Source organism: Nannobrachium achirus (assembly GCF_963921795.1).
Source record: "Nannobrachium achirus genome assembly, chromosome: 12".
NCBI classification, from domain to species: Eukaryota; Metazoa; Chordata; class Actinopteri; order Myctophiformes; family Myctophidae; genus Nannobrachium; species Nannobrachium achirus.
This window is the reverse complement of record NC_137832.1, coordinates 31810728-31833452: the sequence shown is the minus strand read 5'-3', so window position 1 is coordinate 31833452 and position 22725 is coordinate 31810728. Positions and strand designations below refer to the sequence as shown.

At 42.4% G+C, this 22725-nt stretch overlaps 1 protein-coding gene across 1 annotated transcript; it reads left to right on the top strand.

The window, feature by feature from the left end:
- Positions 1-214: 214 nt before the first annotated feature.
- Positions 215-19503, top strand: LOC308295521 (melanopsin-A-like; the record flags this gene model as incomplete). The annotated part of the gene is made up of 7 exons (XM_080738572.1): positions 215-381; positions 14744-14877; positions 15009-15212; positions 15802-15973; positions 17225-17381; positions 18340-18498; positions 19153-19503. The coding sequence occupies 7 exons, from the start codon at positions 215-217 to the stop codon at positions 19501-19503; spliced, it is 1344 nt and encodes a 447-aa protein (XP_080594698.1).
- Positions 19504-22725: the final 3222 nt, after the last annotated feature.

Below are 22725 nucleotides of genomic sequence, written 5' to 3'. Positions count from 1 at the left end.
CCACTGCACTGAACCTGTCAGAGTGCCATGGAGGCTAAGCAGAGGCGGAAAGGAATGACCCCTGAACTTGAAACTCTAGAACCAGAGGCTTCCATCTTCTTCTCAACTCTTCCAAATCATGCAGTGTTGTTTAAAAGGTTCCTCGTCATATTGCCCACCACTGTGGTGCCGCTTCATTCTGCTGAGCTGACGGTTCTGATGGGGTGTATGAACCATGTGGTCCACTAGCAGCATGGAGCCCGAGCAGACCTTCACCCAGAGCAGCTTCTTTCACAAGGTGGAGGTGCCGGACCATGTTCACTACATCGTCGCCTCCTTCGTCTTTGTCATTGGAGCTCTGTGCATCACCGGGAATGCCCTGGTTATGTTCGCCTTCTATAGGTGGGTTATTTATTTTTTACTTATTTTATTTTAGGGATTACAATATGCATTTGTGGGAGTGTGTGTGTGTTTGTGCATTGATTTTAGCTGAACACTGAATGTCACATCAAACTGTCATTGAATGTATTATGTCAGAGTTGGATGTGTGTGTGTGTGTGTGTGTGTGTGTGTGTGTGTGTGTGTGTGTGTGTGTGTGTGTGTGTGTGTGTGTGTGTGTGTGTGTGCGTGTGTGTGTGTGTGCGTGTGTGTGTGTGTGTGTGTGTGTATGTGTGCGTGTGCGCGTGACACACACACACACACACACACACACACACACACACACACACACACACACACACACACACACACAGCGTCGGCATGTGCGCATTTGTTCAATATAGGAAATTGCCCATTTACATCAAAGTGAGCCTTTCTCCGCACTCTATAGGCCAAAAAAAGAGAGGTTAAACTTGAACTCTGTCGGGCTGTGACTGTCCAACCTCAAGCCTTCAACCAACACTGTCAGAGTTGCACTTGTAGGCCTATAGGTCGATTTAGAACCCTTTTAATTAATTAATATATTAGGCTCAATAAGCTGAGTCGTGAACCTTTTTCATTTACACACACGGCATCCTCCTCTCTCCGCTCTGGCCATTAATCAGTGAGAATAGAATGCTTCTACACAGATGTAGCGCACTCAAGGTAATTAACTGTCAAACCAAACCTCGCCGTTGTGATGCTGTAAAAGATGATTCGACAGCCAATTCCAAGCCAAATATATTATTAGCCTATCTTATATAAATATAATAAAGATATTATATATCCCCAACTCTTGATTTTATTCCTCTTGAGGAATAAAAAGATTCCCTCCAAGATCGCCAAGAGGCTAGAATCGCTAGACGTCGGTCTCGTGTTGGTCTCAGATATTTCACTTGGCACAGCGGGATATACCGGGCCGAATTCAAGACAGAGGATCGCTGTCGTTTGAAATGAACACCGATCAACCCCCGGCTCCGAGTTCTGATCTCATGCAAGTTCGCATCTCGTCTGGGGGGCCTCTTAGCATGCATGGGTTAGCACTCCCTCCCTCCCCCTGTTGGCCATCTTTTGAGTGCACAAAGGCCAAAGGCCATGCAAACTGACCATATCATACTGCATGCATGTATGTAATATGTAATAAATAATATACAGTATGATATGGTCAGACTGCATGGCTATTTTGCTAATTTCTTGCAATAGAAGCAAGTTATACAAAATGTAATGTCTCACCTCTTAATACCCCACTCACTCACTCACTCACTCACTCACTCACTCACTCACTCACTCCCTTTATACCTTTGTTGTCTATAATGGTTTATAAATATAGGCGACTATTCCAAACACGTCGGCGACCATTCTCGATGAGATTTCTCACTGCCTGGATGAGTTTTCTATAACGCCAGGCGACTATTCCAAACACGTCGGCGACACTTGTCGGCGACCATTCCGGGCGACCTTCATTTCGGCGACTCTACTGGTATTCGTAACGGCCGGTGTTGCTGAAATGCGTCGCGACGAACTGTATCTCTAGAGCGCTGCTGACAGAATGCAAGGCCGCAGAATACTCTGGACTCTGGAGTCTGGAGTCTGGAGTCTACCGCTCAGACTGGACGTGGACGTGAACATTTCAAACACCGTTCTTTTCGCGGCAGCGGCACGAGACCACACGGAGCTCGCGTTGTGATTGGCTGAGAGGAACCGTCAAACGCAGAGCGCACCAATCCGGGCGCTACCTGACCGAACAGGGTCACAACGTGATTACGTAACTCACCTCGAAACGCCTACTTTGACACTTTTATGATGATACTTTTGCTTTGGCATAGCAGACCACTGTATTGTATTTGTCTGTCATTTAATGTTGTCTGAATTGAAAAAGCTTAAACTATACGCTTAAACCAGTGGTTGGTTTTCAAATGTTTTCAATTAATATATAGGCCTAATTGTTAAAATATTCAAAATATTTAACATTAAAAAAAATCAAAATGGCAGATCTAAAAGACAATGTACATAATATAGGTTCAAACTCAAAGTGGTTAAACTGATTTAGATGCTATAGGGCAGGGCCTTGCAAGCTGATAGTTTAGGAACAAAATTTACCCTTTATATGGGTCTGTATAACTCACTCGAGTTATATTATTAGAGGCTATTTAGATAGAAAGGATGTCAGCAGATCTAAAGGTGGGAAAACAATAGTTTTCTAACCCTAATTACATTTGCATTGTTACTTAAGATTTTATGTTCTACTTTCTTTTAATTCATTTAGAAAATACAGCGCTGCAGTAGGCTAGAGAAACAAAGTTTGCCTTGAACGAATCTCTGTTCCAAATGTGAAATGTGAATTTCCAAATTTGGACAAATGTGCATAATGACATCATGATGATGTCACAGGTTATAGGTCATAGGTTATATATTTGGTTGATAGGCCTACTGTGTACAGAGACACCTCAAGTTTGATATACTAATTAAGCACTTACCCACGACCCAATGGCTTCCCATTTTATGCGCCACCTCAGAGCCGCAACTCAAAGAAAACTCACAGACTCTAGTCACAATGGACAGAAGAAGGATCGCAATGTTTCCAGGAAGGAAGGCCGTAGAGCGCACCCCACGGCCGGTGCTGACCTCGAGACAGCGCCTGACAGCGAACCCGTTAGTTATGGCAACAGCAACACGACTGGTCCCCGCGCGGATGAGCAAGCGATAGGCAGCGACACGACTGGTCCCCGCGCGGATGAGCAAGCGATAGGCAGCGAAGGGCCCCGTGATGGAGGGTGTGCCTCAAACAGGCACTCACCTACGGTACGTGACAGGGGCAGGGGAAGCCTGCCCAAGGGGTCCCTGGAACCTCGTTACAGCGAAGAGCAGTGTAGGCCATCATAGGCGGCGCCAGGGGGGTGCTTGAAGGTGCTTTAGCACCTCCAAAGAAGCCCATAGCACCCCCGTAGGACCCCCAAGAAATGCTCAGCCAAATTTTTTTTTTTCAGTCATCAAATAAAATTATCTTTTTTCAAATCTGTGACATTGGTGAAAAAAAGATTCCTGCCCACTAGAAGTCCTTCATGATAAGTTAGGAGAAAAATAAAATGTGCCAGAAATTTTCAGTATCTCCATTGTGTGCAGCCTATAGCCTGCCCTATACATCACTCCTTTTGTTGATGGTATTACCATTTATTTAATGTGACTTAACACTTGTGATGCGATACTTGAATTGTACTGATTGAACAGTGATTCGCTTTGTCAATAATAGTACACTAGGCTTTTTTCTTTTTTTGGTTGTTGTTGTACGTATAGGCTTTTGGAGCCTAGCAAAAATAAAGATAAATACGACGTCGAGGGGTCACGTGAGGCACGAAGCAAGATGGCCGCACGGCACTGAGCGCTGAAAAACTTTCCTCTTTTTATATATTTTCCGACTCATAGACCATCAGTTTTTCAACTTTGACACGCTTAAGGAACCAAGTTCACACTATGGAACAGGCCAGCGACCCATTTGCTCCGAAAAAGCAAGATTCAGGTGGAGGACAGCAGCATGCTAGCGTTTTACCAGTGGACCTAGCTAAGCTAATACAACAAACAATCGAAACGTTACCCAAATGGATTCCAACCCTAAAGAGCCTGCGTAATGCTGTGGTGACAGTGGATAAGGCGCACAGAATCTTTTCCAACAGAAAGTCGGGACCGCGAACGATGATCTTCAGGCTTCTTCACTTCCCCGACAGGCAGGCGATCCTGGATGGAGCTCGGAAAGCTAAACCGACTCTCCCTGATGGAACCAAGCTGCTTTTCTTTGCGGACTACAGCCCTGGTACTACCAAGGCTCGTCGCGCATTCCAAGAAATCCGTTCCAGATTGTGGCAACTAGGCATCGAGACGCGCCTCGTCTACCCAGCCGTCCTAAAGCTGACTTTCAACGGCAAGAAGATGACGTTTGACTCGGCGGAGGAGGCGAGGGCAGCCCTGGATCCACGCGAGGCTGGAGACACATCGCCACCGGCACCGGGGGCCCGAGCGCCGGGGGAGGAGGACATCGCCGACATAGAAGGAGAAGGAGAGGGACCGCCGTCCCCCAATTGATGCGTAATGGAGAGGAGCTGCTGCCCGTTAGCTGATGCGTAAAGGAGACGGGGTGAGCTGTATCTAACCATGTGATTGGAAAGAGAATAGACATGGGCAAATGAACAGATGGGGGTCCTTATGGGCTCTATATTGTTTAATTTTAGTTTTGTTTTTTATTCGTACTATCATCTTTATTTTTGTTATTATTTTCTGATTTGAGAGGACCGAGGCTATTTAATAAGGACATTGATATTCATATAGATTCTAACATACTAGGAAAAGGACGAGGATAAATGCCGTCAGTATTATTATGTTTATATAATTTTCGTTATTTGGATAATAAGTGAGACAGCCTCGGGTATTGCTACACAAGTTCACGGTTAAATGCAGTTCGTTTTATTATTTTAGTAACTAATAGCTTTATCTTTATATACATTTTCTTTTGTTTTTCTCTTTTCTTTTTTTGGTGTGTGTTACTTGGACAAGGAGTCAAGTTGGTGTAATTATTGTGTTTGGCTGCGGCTTGTGCGGCTCTGGTCTGCAGCGTCGGGGGGAGCTGGAAGGCTCCCTCTGTCGATGTGGACCGGAGTCACGGTTTTGACTTAAACAGTATCTCGAGGACAGTATGGGAGTTTTGACTCCGGTGCTGTTCTCGTTCATTTTTTCAATTATACATCGGGGTGGTCGTCATGTGGTTACTCTTAAGGGACAATAAGTTATGTGTGTTAATGATCACAAGATCTGAACAGAGCTTAGATAGGAACACATAAGGATGCTCTGTTTTTGTGTTATTTTTACTTTCTTTATTTTCTATTTGGGGCAATGTTTAACAGACTAGCATGCTTGGTTACATAATGGGGTTTCTGAATCAGATTATTAGAATCTCCGTGATCGGCACATTGTATGGAAGTTCGGGACCCTTCGGGCTGCTCACATCTAGAGTACGCGCCACAATGGGGAATTTAAGTTATGGTTAGACAGGGTTAAGTGGGTGATCTGATGATGTTTTCTTGATACGTTTCCAACCACAATGGGGAATTTAAGTTATGGTTAGACAGGGTTAAGTGGGTGATCTGATGATGTTTTCTTGATACGTTTCCAAGCATGCTGGGTATTCTTAATTATTTCCATTGTTCTTATTGTTTTATACAATGTATGTCTGTGGGTAACTTCTACTGTATGATTATAAGGGGAGGGGACATAAGGGGTTCAGTGTCGGACATTGCTAAGTGTTGCTCACTGATGTTACATAGTCTGGGGAGGGGGGAGGGGGGTAGTAGGAGAATACTGAATAGAGGGAGGGGGGTGGGGGGAAGGGCTCCTCCAAATGCCACTAATTATTCGCAGCAGGTACAGGGAAAGGTAGAATCCTTTAATATTTTATCATTTAATGTCAGAGGTTTAAATACTCCACAAAAACGTTCAAAGGTCCTAGATTATTTGCGCAGGAAGAAAATTGACATCGCAATGTTGCAAGAAACGCATCTCAAACTGGAAGACGCCCCCAGAATGCAAAATCGATTCTATAAACCAGTAGTGGCCTCTTCGGATGGTTCACGTACAAAAGGGGTGATGATAATACCGAAACGAAATATTAATATAACCTTTGATAAAATAGGTGCTGATAAGAAGGGTCGATTAGCATACAGTTGTACATCCATCCAAGGTAAAAAAAGTTGCCTTTGTTAGCATTTATGCTCCAACCAATTTTGAGGCAGACTTTTTCCCCTCAATTACTGCAGAACTACTTAAGCTAAATGACTATCAGTTATATATTGGCGGAGATATGAATGCAGTGATCGATATTAAATTGGATAAATCCTCTGCGAATCTGGTGGTCCTCAAGATTCTGCGTCCAAATCGTTAAAAAGCTTCATAAAAGATCTTAATTTAGTCGATGTATGGAGAATGCATAACCCCTTGGTGAAGGACTATACCTATTTTTCTCCTAGACACAAAAGCTTCAGTCGTATTGACTATATTTTAATTTCATCTGGCCTGCTAACCTCGGTGCATCCGGTTGAATTCTTGCCTAGGCTGTTGTCGGATCATAGCCCCATATTGTCGTCATTTAATTATGCAAATGTTAAAAACAAAGCGTCCAGATGGAGGTTTAATTGTACTTTGTTGAAAAATGAGGAATACATTACGCAACTGAAATCTAAAGTGACCGAGTTTATTTCCATAAACAAAGATAGTGTTACTGATTTGACTGTAGTCTGGGCGACAGTTAAAGGTTTCATTAGAAGTAATGCAATCTGGTTTAGTTCCAATTTGCATAAGACCCGCCTACAAAACATTACTCGATTAGAACAGCAATGTAAGGACTTAGAGGACCTACTTGAGGGGAACTACACCAGTTCAACCGAAAATGAGCTCAAGACTAAGCAGGCAGAATTAAACGATTTATTAAGACGCAGGGCAGAATACATGATTCATATCACTAAACATAAATATTATGCAGAGGGAAGTAGACCTAGCCATTTGTTAGCGTTAACGCTTAAACGTCAAGAAGCCAAAAGGGCTATCCCAACCATTAGATGTGTCAATAGGGGTTTAGTGTCCTCAACAGAGGATATAAATGATACATTTAAGAATTATTTTAGGGAGCTTTACACAGGGGGCAGAGTTCCTACAGAAGAGGACTTTACAGGATATTTTGAAGAGTTAGACCTTCCTAGCTTAACATCAGAGGAGTCAGAAAAATTGGATGCGCCTATTTCATTAGAGGAATTACTCAAAGCTGTGAAGGATACTAACAAGGGCCGTACACCTGGTATTGATGGTATTCCAGTAGAGCTGTATCTAGAACTATGGGAGGTCATTGGCTCACTATGGTTGGAAACATTGAACTATGCGATTGAAAAGGGCTTTTTTCACAGAGATTTGAACACAGCTTTGATTACACTTATCCCAAAACCCGGAAAGGACCCCTTGGAATGTGCAAATTACAGGCCTATATCATTGATTAATGCTGATTTAAAAATATTTTCTAAAGTTCTAGCCAGCAGGCTCGAGACAGTCATTGGGAAACTAATTATTCCAGATCAGACCGTTTTTTTAAAGGGCCGTCTCGCAGCTGATAATGTTCGAAGACTCCTCCACATTCTGGGTGCATCAGGCAAGATCCCAAGGGGGTGTGGCCTACTGTTTGTTGACGCGGAGAAGGCCTTTGATAGGCTGGAGTTTCCCTATCTCTGGAAGGTGTTGGAGAAATTCAAATTTGGGGAAAATTTTATTAAAATGATTCAGACTTTATATGCTAATCCATCAGCCCGGGTGAATGTTGGAGGAGGTTTTTCAGAACTGTTTGATATAAAGCGTGGAGTTCGCCAAGGAGATCCAATTTCCCCTTTAATGTTTAATTTATCCATTGAACCCATGGCGCAACTTATTAGGAGCTGTGTTCGAATCTCCCCTATTACTGTAGGTGCAACATCGCATTCTATTTCTCTTTATGCAGATGATACGTTGGTATACATGGCAGAGGTGCAACAATCGCTCCCAGTAGTGTTAGAATTATTGGAGAGGTTTGGATACTTTTCGGGTTACAAGGTTAATCTATCAAAATCTGCTTTAATGCTTGTGAATGTGGACAGAAACGTAGTTGTCATCCCTCCTCAGATTGTTGTGGCAGATGAAGTGACCTATTTGGGTATTAAAATAAGTACATCACTATCAACTATAGCTAAAACAAATTTCACTTTGGTTTCTAAGAAAATTGAAGATGATATCAATAGATGGAAGCACCTACCTTCATCGGTACCAGCTCGTATAGCGGTGGTTAAAATGAATATCTTGCCCCGTGTGAATTTTGTTAGTTCAATGATCCCGTTGGCACCCCCTATGGGCTATTGGAAGAAGCTGGATACCTTATTGAGAAAATATGTTTGGAACAACAAAAAGCCGAGCATTAAGTGGTCAGTACTTCAGTACAGGAAGCCTGAGGGGGGATGGGCATGTCCAAATTTCAAATTGTATCATTGGTCGTTTGTGTTGAGAAGTCTTAATGTTTGGATGGAGGATGGTAATGACTCATCATGGAAAGATTTAGAAAGAGAACTACTAAATCGGACTAAAATGAAGGATTTCCTCCTAATGGGTATTTCTACTAAGAAATGTAACTTGTACTATGGTCCAATCTTTACATGTCTACTTCAGGTGTTTAGAGCAGTAGAGAAATTTATAGGATTTGAAAGTAAATGGTGTAAATCTTCTCCGCTATGGAATAACAATAACATACTGTCTGGAGGGAGACCTTTTACTAATCGGAATTGGGAAGAGAAGGGCATTAGGACTCTTCAAGATATCAATGGGTTGAATAATATCCTCGACTTTCGAGACCTCATCACAAGATATGGTATTGATAGGAATTCCCTGTTCTTCTATTTTAGAGTGAGATCTGCTTGCAGAGCCTATAGCGTTCCCTGGGGTGCAGAATTAAAAGACCATCCCATTCTTTATTGGTTTCATAGAGCTCCTAAAAGAATCGTATCATACTTGTATGATCATCTAAATTCTCAGAAATGTTCTCCCTCAGTTGGAATGACGGCCTGGAATAGTGATATAACAGATGTGGGACTAGAATTGGACTGGGATGCTATTTGGGATAATGTGGCTGGGGCATCGAAGAACCCAAATCATCAGTACATACATTTCAAGTTTTGTCACAGAGCCTATGTAACACCCAGAATCAGGCATCGAATGGGATTAGCACCAAACCCATATTGCACTTTCTGTGCCCCGGGAACATTGGGCTCATTTGTTCATATGGTATGGGAATGTCCGGGAATCTCTGAGTTTTGGGGAAAGGTCATAAAAACTATATCGGACCTGACAGAGGTACAGTTTCCAGTAGACCCATTCGTGCATCTTTTGAACGATGATTCTAAACTACATCTTAGGGAAAAAACCCGGAAAGTCTGGCTTGCAGGTCTGACAGCAGCCAAAAAGATTATTGTTCAGAGATGGAATCCTCCTCATGACATTTCAGAGACGCATTGGCTGAGGAGCTTTCTGGATATTTCTTATCTTGAGCTTTCTTCTGCAAGGATTAATCAAGCACAACAAGGAACATTGACATTGTGGACGGACCTGATATCTGAACTGAAAAACCTGCTTAATAGATAATTCATGGATCGAATATGTGAATTGTGCGTGGACAATGGAGGGGTGGGTTGGGAGGGGGATTGATATTGAAGTTGATTATTTCTTGTAAATTGTTGTTGTTGTTATTGTTTTTATATATTGTGGAAAACAATAACAAATTTAATGATAAAAAAAAAAAAAAAGATAAATACATGTGTGTTTGTTTAGTCTCTTATACTGTATATACGTAAATTGGTAGGCTATATCCACAACTACTTAGCACCTCCATTAATAGCCAAGCTCCCTTCAAGCACCCCCATTAAAGCATTTCTGGAGCCGCCACTGTAGGCCATACATCGAGGTTAGGGTCAAAGATGTAGAGGATATGATGCAGTTATTCTTGAAGAGAGAGGCTGATAGACGAAACTCGGCCTTTGCCGTGTCCCTTTCATATGGGGTCCTAGCCCCCTGGGAGAGAGAAGAGATTCTAAAGTTTGATGAAATTATTACCAATGACGGGAATAATTTCCACCCAGACGACGGAAAGTATCATATACGCCACGCCTGAGTCTACAGTTTCAACTGTACGCTTCACGGCGAGGACCGTTGGGGACTGCAAGCTACCATTCGCCGCGGCTCTCTTGTGAACGGTCGCCTGGAGATTTCCATTCTCGCAGGCGCGATTTCATTTACACCGGGGGATACACATGGACATGCAGCCTTCAGCGTATCTATGTCTGTCAAACAATTGTGTGAAATAGGTGACGTCGTTTATGTTGAGCTTGGGCGCAAAATGCGTGTCAGGAAATCAGGGCATCATTTCAATCAATTCAATGGCTCCATGTTATGATGAAATCGCCACGCAATGGGGTCATCACGGCAGCGCGTGCGTGCGTGCGTGGCATGATTCATCTGTTTATGCAAGAAAGATGTGGAGAGAGCAATGTTGCATCAGCAAATATTTGAATGTTTGCAGATGTTGCACCGTAGGTTCTTACCCTAGATTGATTTTCATTGATTATTTAATATATTTCTCTAAAATGAAGCTAAAATAATATGGCAGTGTGACGTTTTCAAAATGTAGTTCAGTGAATGAATGAGAATAGAGAAAAACAATGGCAGTTGAAAACAATTATACAGTTGAAAGGGACTTCTGTTGACTACAGTTGAAATCCATATACCTGGAATCACCTCTGCATTTAACCCATCCAGTTGAGGCGCCAACGTTTTACATCAATAGGTACTCTTCAGCGACAAGTACCAAGAACCCTCATTATCTGATTCCTAGACAACCGCTCTTAGCTGACTGAATGAGACACCCCACAGGCTTAAGCCTGAGTCATACTCTGTGTTGTGTGGGGCCCGAAAATAGCATATCTACTGCACAAGCTGTCAATGCATCAAATTGTAAGCTTGCATATCTGCTATTTTCATGTAGAAACCAGGCATTAGTCTTGTGCAGTACAGTCCAGGATTGACCTCAAAGTCAGATTTGAAAGATTGTTGAATGTTGCATGTTTTCAGAACCACTTTCATTACTTCTCTGTTAAAGAAACTAAATGATCACATCCTGTATTCGTAAGTAGGCCTACATTCAGAAAGTTCATCCTATAGCTGAATGGTGTTGAAATAAGTACTAAGATGGCCATGCTATTCTTTGGGGAGAACTTTTTCTCAGGTTATTCAGGTGTCAGCTTAATCAAACATACAGTCAAAAACCTATGATCTTTGGTTCATACTAGGCCAGTATATGGATGGCTGCATACAGTATCAGCACACATTTTAATTCAAGTCAAATCCAACAACAGGTTGTATGAAATATCAATGCCTGTCTGTTTTAGAGAAGTCCTATAGTCACCCCCCTTCTTCTCGGTAACTGTCTGTCTGTCTGTCTGTCTGTCTGTCTGTCTGTCTGTCTGTCTGTCTGTCTGTCAGATGTGCCATTTCAAAACTTCACACATCCTGCAATTGGCAAGACAGCAGATTTCCAGTGGATTGGCAGAACATTGAGCTTGTAGATCAGCTATTTTTGCAATTTTTATGACCTTCTCTGACTTTGAAGTTTAAATATACCCATGAAGGATTCTGCTTTTCAATGGGAATGGAGTGGTTGCTTGCCATTTGCGGGTTTATGCAAAAATACGCTCCATTATCCATAAGAATTAGAAAGGCCATGTTCTGGAAAAGAGTAATAAAGCCTGAAGACTTGAAACGGCACATCTGTAAGAAGGAGCCCTCTCCTGTTATAAAAAGATATAATCAGAATGAAAATGGTTAGAATACATTAAACATTCAAATAAAAAGACAACAATATACTGCATGCATTCAGTCAAGTGCAGAAGGCAAATCCTATTGAGAAACACTGATATGTGAAGGTGAACACAGCTGCACATGACAGGAGTTGTATACCTCAATCTACTAAACGAGAATGCCCTGCTAGGTGCTTCCCTTTCCACCAAGAAATACAAGCTCAAACACTGAGTCAAAAAAACTTAAATTATTATCTATTTAGTTTAATAAAAATGTACAGTAATTAAATTACAAGCTTGTTTTAAAAGCAATCGCTGGCAGAGATCTATGCTCCACAGGGAGCAGCTGTCTAGTTGTATAGGACTATGTTCTTTTGTGATTAGATTCTGAAATAAATGTGGGTCAGGTGTTTATAATATGGAGCGCCACTGTAAGCTCTTACCTCTTATGTATACTATCAATGTTGTCTGATTTATAGAAATTGGGTCAGTGAGGTGTGTGTGTGATGGGTCGGCTTAGATATATTAGATTGGTTGTCAGCGTGTATTCACTGACTCAGAGAAGCATATTATCATATGCACTGTGTTATCATGGCTTCTAGGAAAAAGCCCTCTGCCCCATAACCCACATCCACCCATCCGTATGTGCACATTACTGTAGTGGGTTCCAGAAATCAAGAGCCTGGACCTGGGGCTGGTTATCAAACACAGGAAAAGGTGCATTCATAACTCAGAATTTATCTCAGGATTTATTCCTGAGAAGTTAAAATAATAATAATGTCTGAACAAGTTTGTTAATGGGACTCAATAAAACACCAAGGTTTTTGGCAACAGACCTGACATTGTTGGATACAATGTAATGTAATTGTCTGGGACAATAATGAAAATTTCAGCTTCAAAAGATAAATTCAAGGACATCCAATTTATAATATCTGCTAGAGAGTGAACTAAATGGGGAGAGATGATATAGTTGTTAGGCCTCACTGGAAGATTAAATTGGATATTTCATGCCTATATGTGTCATGCCTACCTACCTAGAGTATACTGTAATGTCAAGGGGAAGGAAATGTAGGAAGGGGAAACATTCAACTGATACAAAAGAAAACCAATATGCAAAATATTAGCATCTGCAAAATAGTGCCAGATACTAAACCACTGCTGTAATCTATTGATAAGAATATTATGATCAATGGTGTCAAATAATGCACTCAAGCTTCACCGTTGGTCTGCGTTGACTAAAACCCTCTAGAATTTGAACACCATCACCATTCTTTAGCCGCATCTGTTACAAATATAACATATAAAATCAAGCTTAGTAGAAGCAATAAAATAATTAAAGATAAAATCCGTATTTGACAGTGATCTAACATATAAAGACCCAATTTCACGGCCGTATTAGAAGATGGAGCAACAGGCTTAATGTATATGAGTTTATGTTCTCTGATAGAAATCAGGTCAGTGAGGAGAGTATGTGTGTGTGTGTGTGTGTGTGTGTGTGTGTGTGTGTGTGTGTGTGTGTGTGTGTGTGTGTGTGTGTGTGTGTGTGTGTGTGTGTGTGTGTGTGTGTGTGTGTGTGTGTGTGTGTGTGTGTGTGTGTGTGTGTGTGTGGGTGGGTGGGTGGGTGGGGGGGGGGGGGTGTAGATTAGATTGGTTCTCAGCGTGTGGTCACTGACTCAGAAAAGCATATTAACATACATGCTCATGGCTTCTAAGAAAAAATCTCTCTGTGCCATAAAACGCACATATCCATCCATATGGCGGTGACCATTACTCTAGTGGGTTCCAGGAATCAAGCGGTGGAGATGGGGTTGATTATGAAATATAGGAAAACAATGAGGTGCACACATACAGCTATACGTCCTGAAGACACACTCTAGGCTCGATTTCAAAGAGGACCAAAATCATAATGATTGTGTATAGCCGATGTAAAAAGAAAAGAAAAAGGTTTATAATGAAAGGGAAGCTTCAGGGCCAACCACATGTTGGGCTGTCGGACCAGTGCTGCGTCTTCAACGAAACGTTCTAAAGTAAACATCGACTAACTAAACTTAGCAATAATAAACAATATAGAACACATTATAGAAACAAACAGGGAACACATTGCAACACAAGTAAACATACTGTACACAAAATGTGTGGTGCCAATTGTTCTTCTGTCCAGTCTGTGACTCTTCTACTGAGCGGTTACGTCAGGAGATGGAGCCGGTAAAAGGGAACACATGCAGCAGCCAGTAGCAGTGGAGCATAAATATAAGTAGAGTATACTGTACAGTACATTGTACAGTATGGTCCCTGCTGCATACAAGCAAGAGTCTAATAATTCAATTCAGTGCAATCTGTACTGAATCTTTGGATGTAGGAAGTTACTTGATATGCAAAGTAATGATGTGCCAATGTTCTAAACGTGAGTTTAGCAGCATAAAGTGAGCTGGAGTAGCCACACCCTTAGGCGCCATGGCATAGGCCTACAAATTGGTCAAATACATACATACTGTAAACATTAACTGGTAACTAAATCTAAAAGCCACGGTAACTAAAATTCAAAACTAATTAATGTTATAAATAGTGTGTAACTAACAGAATCACATTTTATTTTCCCCTGTGTGTGTGTGTGTGTGTGTGTGTGTGTGTGTGTGTGTGTGTGTGTGTGTGTGTGTGTGTGTGTGTGTGTGTGTGTGTGTGTGTGTGTGTGTGTGTGTGTGTGTGTGTGTGTGTGTGTGTGTGTGTGTGTGTGTGTGTGTGTGTGTGTGTGTGTGTGTGTGTGTGTGTGTGTGTGTGTGTGTGAGTGAGTGAGTGAGTGAGTGAGTGAGTGAGTGAGTGAGTGAGTGAGTGAGTGAGTGAGTGAGTGAGTGAGTGAGTGAGTGAGTGAGTGAGTGAGTGAGTGAGTGAGTGAGTGAGTGAGTGAGTGAGTGAGTGAGTGAGTGAGTGCGTGCGTGCGTGCGTGCTTGCAGTAACAAGAAGCTTCGCAACTTGCCAAACTACTTTATAATGAATCTGGCGGTGAGTGATTTCCTCATGGCCTTCACTCAGTCACCCATCTTCTTCATCAACTGTCTGTATAAGGAATGGGTGTTCGGCGAGATGGGTAATTCTCTTCTCTAAATTCTCTTCCCTTTTCTTCAAAATCGATATCAAATGCAGATGTACTGTATCGATCAATATAAATCAGGTCAGTGTACTAGAAAATGAGATTAGGTGTGTGTCCTGCTTTTACAGGCTGTAAGATGTATGCGTTCTGTGGAGCCCTGTTTGGCATTACGTCCATGATAAACCTGCTGGCCATCTCCATTGACCGCTACCTGGTTATCACCAAGCCCCTGAAGGCCCTCCACTGGAGCTCCAAGCGAAGAACCACCATTGCCATCCTGTTGGTCTGGCTGTACTCTCTGGCCTGGAGTCTAGCACCTCTCCTTGGCTGGAGTGAGTTTATAAACCAGGATATGCTTTTTGATTTTAGTTCAGGGGTTCTCAAACATGTTTAGGCTGTGACCCCCAAAATAAACATATTTGAACTTGGGACCCCCAGCCTGATAAGCACTCGGAATTGTAGGTATTACATTTAATGTGACTCGGTTCCACAGATATTTATTGTGAAAACAGCCAAACTACAGCTAGTGTTGTGAGCATGTAGATCGGTTATTTTCACAATGTTCGCCTCTTGCTCTCTTAATATTTGGCCAGTTTGGTATTAAAACGGTCTTGAAAGTCCTTAATTTGTGACTTTATGAATGTGCAGATACCCTGTATACACTTATACTGTATGTTGGTTTGTTTAACGTTGAGTGAGAAAAATACATTACATTAATCATTTGGGGACCCCACAAAAGTTTGAGAAACACTGTTTTAGATCATCATAGAGCTATGGGTCGACATGCCACTGTTTTGGCCACGAGTATACGTACACAAAGCTAGTGAAAGAGAATTTAGCGCAATTCAGCTGTTCATCACACACACATGGTCAAACATGTTTTATCAGCCATCGTTTTCCCTTTTCCCTTTTCCCTTCTAGGTTCCTATATTCCTGAGGGACTGATGACTTCCTGTACCTGGGATTATGTCACATATTCACTGGCCAATCGGAGCTACACCTTGATGCTGTGCTGCTTTGTTTTCTTCATTCCACTGGCAATAATCTTCTACTGTTATCTCTTCATGTTCCTGGCAATACGAAAAGCCAGCAGGTACTTTATATTTGTGTTGTGTATACTTTAAAATGTGTTTGTTTGTATGTTTGTCTAAAGTCATTAATCATGACCAAACTTTGAATAACTGAGTCAAGTCATGCAAGTCATAAAGTTGTTTTTCATGATAATGGACACCAATGGCTTCCTCAAGACAAATAATAACAATAATACAGAATGCTTCAGCATGGGGGCACGGTGGCGCAGTGGTTAGCGCTTTGCCTCACAGCTAGAAGGTCCTGGGTTCGATCCCCACTTTCTGTGTGGAGTTTGCATGTTCTCCCCGTGTCTCCTAGGGTTGATACCCTCACAAAAACATGCAGTAATCCTGGTCTCAATAATGCCAGCTGGGGCGCCTGATGGAGGGGAAAGGAACTGGTTGGAATAACGTGTTCCTTTCACGTGCTATGTCCATCCCGGGGAAAATCCCCCCTGTCAGGTGAAAAGAAAGGAACAACTTGGACTACTCATGCATTGAAGGAAGCATGAGGTCAGTCTGTTGTCTCCCCAGGCGTGGCAGAGGGAGAGCAGAACCCAGGATTACATAGGCAATTTGCACTGGGTGATAAAATGGGTTGCAAAATCGTGGGGATAAAAATTATAAAGAAAAAAAAAAGAATGCTTCAGCATGAAGTAACTTGTCTAGCCAAATCCATAACCTTTCGTCATTCTGGTGATATGAAAACATAGACCCCCAGACAGTAATGAAGGATGAGAAAACGTACAACAGCAGTTACAACATTTATTGCAGCAGATATGACCCCACGCTGTGTTCATTATGATGTACACTATACTGTAGTGTTTCTCACACTTTTACATTTCTAGTTCTCCCCTTAACTCTGACAGAGTTATAGGCTTGTATGGGTCAATTTAGACCCCCAAAAAGGAACCTGCAAAGTCCCTGGAATCCACTTTGAGAACCACTGCACTATACCACTCAGGAAATATACAATCTCTGCCTGCCTCTGGCTGGTGGAACAAGTACTCTCTATGTTTTACTCAAGTAAAAATAGTATCACAGTCTAGAAATAGTTGAGTACTTAAAGTATTGGCATCAAAATGGTACCAATGTAAAAGTACTCAAATTTGTAAAATCGTTTAAAAATAGCCTAAGTAGAAATAGGACCTAAGTGGTTCATGTATGTTTTGTAATAATGATCTATCCAGTATTATATCTACATCTACAAGAATAACACATGTTTTGTTATGTCAGGTTTTCATTTGATCTGTTTCGTCCTGTCTCTGCTGCAGGGAAGTGGAACGACTGGGGGCCCAGGTGAGGAAATCCACCTTGATCCAGCAGAAGACCATCAGGACTGAGTGGAAGTTGGCTAAGATTGCCTTCGTGGTCATCGTGGTTTATGTCCTCTCCTGGTCGCCATATGCCTGTGTGACGCTCATTTCCTGGGCAGGGTAAATAGCCATAATGCGCTCAGAAAAACTGAAAACAGCAACAGCTAGCAAATGAAATACAGGAAACTTATATGGTTTCATTCAGTGGAAATCTACAAGCTCTGCTATTTTCAGGGAATTTGGGGAATTTGGGGTAGAGGGATAAAGTATATAGAGCACTGTATGTCCCATTTAGATATGTTCTAAACAATACTAGTATTCCTTTCAATCCGGGATCCTGTCATTTTAGATGTTGCTGTATTTATTGCAGCATACATTTTTATTTATCTTTTTAATAGAAATGTGTAAATGTGTTAATTAAAACTGTTAATTGTTTTAGAATTGGCCTAAAGTGTAAATGGGATATTGTGTTTAAGTTGTTAAAAACATACACAATTTATGCTCAATGTTTGCCTATCATGTCCTTCTCAGAATAGGGATCCTAGGGTTCATGTGGTTCAATAATAACGTCATACTGGGGTAGAGGAAGAATAAAATGACCATGGTGTGAATATGGTCAGAATATTACACAACGCCTCGCACTGCGAGGCGTTGTGTGCTTGTAGATCGGCTGTTTTCACTACTTTTGTACGACGGCCTTGTATGATGAAGCAGGACTTTGCTTTGCGAAAAAATGTACAAATTTGAAACTTGGAGATACAAGGTTTCTGCCCGACAGTGACGATTTACTTTGTTGGCCGCCCAGCCCCCAAAATGGAACGAAGGCCGACATTTTATTTTAATTTTTTTCCTAATGGCCGGCCTGGGCCGTTCGGGAGTTGTCCCGCTTTTCCCAATGGCCAGCACGTCCCTGACAGAGACTATAGCTTGAGCCTTGATTACATCGTACAACGAAGTACGCGCAGCAGAAAATGCATCAGAAGTCGATCTGATGCATTGTGAGTTTGCAGGTCTGCTATTTTCGGTATGCAACAGCAAGTGTCAAAGCGATTATCTCCTCTCCTCTCCTCTAGGTGTTTGAGGATGTGGAGATCGATTCGCTGGAAATGAAGTCAGGTGACTCCTTGACATTTAGAAATGTGACATCCTACAATCAACAGTCCATTAAAGACAAACTCTATAAGAAACAGGTGGAGCAGAAGAAGACAACTAAGATTCACACGGTGGACAAGGTGAGAACTTAACATGGGGATGCTCATATATATTGTAGACTATCTTGTATCCTTCTCTATATTTCGTCCTTATATGTTTTTTGTTCATAAATGAATTCCCTACTTTGTCTTACATTAAGACAGTGTTGTGCAGCAGCGATAATAGCCAATCCAGCAGCTAGACTGTGTGTGTGTGTGTGTGTGTGTGTGTGTGTGTGTGTGTGTGTGTGTGTGTGTGTGTGTGTGTGTGTGTGTGTGTGTGTGTGTGTGTGTGTGTGTGTGTGTGTGTGTGTGTGTGTGTGTGTGTGTGTGTGTGTGTGTGTGTGTGTGTGTGTGTGTGTGTGTGTGTGTGTGTGTGAGAGAATGGGAGAATGAGAGATTCACACACTACTAGCCAATCACAGGTCAGATATTTGCATACAATGACGTTGGCTTCAAGTCAGCCCATATGGTGGACTTTCTTTCAAGGACTTGGTCCCCGATTGGTCCCCGTAATGCATGCATACATGCGTGCGTACATACAAACGCTATTGGTCCCCGTAATGCATGCATACAAACGTGTGTGTGTGTGTGTGTGTGCGCGTGTGTGCGTGTGTGCGTGTGTGTGTGTGTGTGTGTGTGCGTGCGCGCATGCGCGTGTGTGCGTGTGTGCGTGGGCGCATGTTTTTTTAACAGTACCAGCATCCATCTACGTTGGGGGAGTCGGTAAACGTCTATGAGCATGAGCTGGTCTCTGGCTCGGTCACCATCGCCACTGTTCCCCTGATGGTTCTGAGTGGGAGGCGGAGCCAGAGTTTGGTCAATGGGATATCAGATGAAGCGCTGAGAGGCGGAGCCAGCAGTGAGCTGCAGGGCAGCCGCAAAAAAAGTGGCTCCGCTGACTCACTGAAGTTTGCAAGAAGTCAGGCTTCTGCCCAAGAGAGCATTCCTCGCATCATTGTCATCAGCCCCACGTCTGAGGGCAGTCTGACCAATCTGGAGACTATACAGGAGACAGTGGACAATCTGGAGACAGTGGATAAGTGACTGGAATGTCTTTTACCCCTGAAGCACTTGATACTTCATTTTACGTCAATAGTGAGAAGAGCTAGCTAAATAGAGACCTTTATTGATCCCACGGGGGGTATTCAAGTGGCATTGGCAGTTAAATAGTACAACATAATATACAGGTACCGGTATAGCAGTCTACTGGGGCTAAGAAAAGAGTACCAGGCACCAGGTTGTACTTAAAACAACTTGCCCGGCCCACTGCCCTTTGACTATACTGTATATGTACACGGGACAAACAGACAAAGCCAGACACATTCCAGTTGTCAAATGGCAGTTCTCAAATGCCAGTTGTCAAAAATAACAACAACAGACTAACCTCCAAATAGTCCAAGAGCAAGTTATGAGAAGTAAGACACCCCACTATCTCCTTCTGGAGGGAGTGGGAGGGGTCGGGCAACATATAGCCCCCTGCTTCTTTCTCGTTCTGCCACCACCTCCATACTGTTCAGTCATCGACTACAGAGCCAGCTTTCTTCATCAGTCTGTTCAGTCTGCTAGTGTCCCTAACTTCGCTGTAAAACGTACCCCCAGCATACAGGTGCAAAGAGGCCAGGGCACTGGCCACTACAGACTTGCAGAACATCTGCACCATCCTGTTGCACTCATTGAAGGACCTGAGCCCCCTCAGGAAGAACTGCTTGCTCTATCGCAGGGGTCTTCAACGTTTTCAGGCCAAGGACCCCTTAGTTGAGAGAGAGATGAAGCAGGGACCCCCATGACCTTTTCATAGATTCCATATTGCTTCATCGTTTGACAGCACAATCATCAGTGTATTTTGGATTCATGTCAATGTGTGTTTGCAGATATTTAACCACTTGAACCGTCAATACTTAATAAACTTGACCTTTCACTCTGTACTTAGTCTGCTCTTTTTCCCCTCTACACCAAACCTATTTGCCGAAAATAGCCGATCTACAAGCTCACAACGCCTCACGCTGCGAGGCATTGTGAGCCTGTAGATCTGCTATTTTTGTCTAAAGTTCTCCGAATTTTGGATGCTAGGAATCAAGTGGTTAATATAAAAAAGGAGAAAAGAAGTGTCTATCACACAAAGATTTGGAGGACCCCCTGTTGAAGACCCCTGCTCTAACGCTTACTGTAGAGGGCACCAGCTCCAATCTGAGTTCCCAGAGGTCTTTTTTAGTCCATCTCAGCTGGTGCTGATCTGCAAGCTCCCAACACAAGTTGTGAACTTGGCTTAGCAGAATGTTCGGCCTATTTTCACCAAATGTTCGACTACTTTCACCAAATGCTTGCCTATTTTGATATGCCCAGAATTAGGCATGCTATGGTTCATGTGGTTAACACAGGTGTGTTACACCTATAGGTCACCAAATGCAGCATTATCTTACTCAAGGAAAACTATTGCTTGAAACATTCCAGACAGTTTTATGTAAAACAGAACAAACACTGTCAAATCCTCAGTGTTAACTTAACTCTGAGTAGTGTACAAATGTAACCAACCTGGCTAAAACACATCTTAATCAATGACAAGCTGCTACATTCTCCACACTCCCTTGGTATGTATTGCCTATTGACTATTGTCATTGTTCATTTGCTGTTGTTTTTATTCACCGATGACACGTACACCTGTTATTTATTGATTTTATATTCCACTTTTATATTCATAAACATTTTCGAGCATGCTCAGTGATTTTGAACCTTGTTCTAGGATTCCAGTTAAACATACATTTCTTTCTTTCTTGATCTATGGCTATGGGAATCTGAAAATAGTTTTGTCCCCAGATGATCTTTTCTTTTCTTTTCTTTTTCTTTTTTATTCAGTTAACTATAAATTACTTTTTCATCCTCAGTGTTGGGAAAAGGTTTTGAGATTATGACATGGATGATGAGAATCTTGGGGTAACCCTTGCATAAAAAGACAATACCATTAAAGTTGTGAGTAAATGTGTAGCCAGGATCAACAAGCAGTGACATATAAAATGAATTGAGTGATGAAGTGTGGAAGATTGGACACTGCATAGTTCAGCTGCTTCAGCACCCTCTGGGGCACACGTGCACACACACACACACACGCGCCGCGCGCGCACGCACACGCACGCACGCACGCACGCACGCACGCACGCACGCACGCACGCACGCACGCACACACACACACACACACACACACACACACACACACACACACACACACACACACACACACACACACACACACACACACACACAGAGAGAGAGAGAGAGAGAGAGAGAGAGAGAGAGAGAGAGAGAGAGAGAGAGAGAGAGAGAGAGAGAGAGAGAGAGAGAGAGAGAGAGAGAGAGAGAGAGAGAGAGAGAGAGAGAGAGAGAGAGAGAGAGAGAGAGAGAGAGAGAGAGAGAGAGAGAGAGAGAGAGAGAGAGAGAGAGAGAGAGAGAGAGAGAGAGCTAGAGCCGAAGTTGCACTTGACCTCTCAGCTGCTGTGGGCTTATATATATCACTCAGAGATGTGTAAGTGTCCACTGTAATTGTCAACATACTTATTGTAGCAGTAGACAGACTACATCAAGCATATCAGCAGGACATTGAGCAGATCCAATTCTTCCCAGATAACGTTCCTCAGCAATCAGCAAAAGCAGTACTCAAAAGACTTACAAGATCACGTTGCCATGGCACGTGGTCAATATCAAATGTATTAAAAATGAACTAATCTTCCCTTGACGCAATCTTCAAGGGAATGTTGGCTGGAAACATGAACATCAAACACACTTTTATGAATCTGACTTTGACTTGCAAATAGGCTACGTAACGTTGCCAATGACCAACACGTCTGGGGAGCGTTCATTCTCTCATGAATCAAAAATGAGGAGACAATCAACCGTAGGACAAAATTACTGGGTCATCTGACTCACAGTCACTGACTACTTGTTAAAGGAGTAGTTCACCCCCAAAATGACTTTTTTTCTATTGATTACTCACACCATGGAGACTTGAATTAAATAATCTTTTTTGTATTTGTCGCATAACTAAGAAAGATTTTTGATTATAGTAAATTTACCCCCATTGATTCCGGATGGGGACCAAATGCATTCGGGTCCCCATCCAGAATCAATGGTGGTAAATTCATTGTAATCAAATGCAACAAAAAACTAAAAATATCCATGGTGTGAGTAATCAATAGAAAAAAAGTCATTTTGGGGGTGAACTACTTCTTTAAGGGAAATGGAATTCAGTTATGTTATTGTGGACTTCTCAGCTCT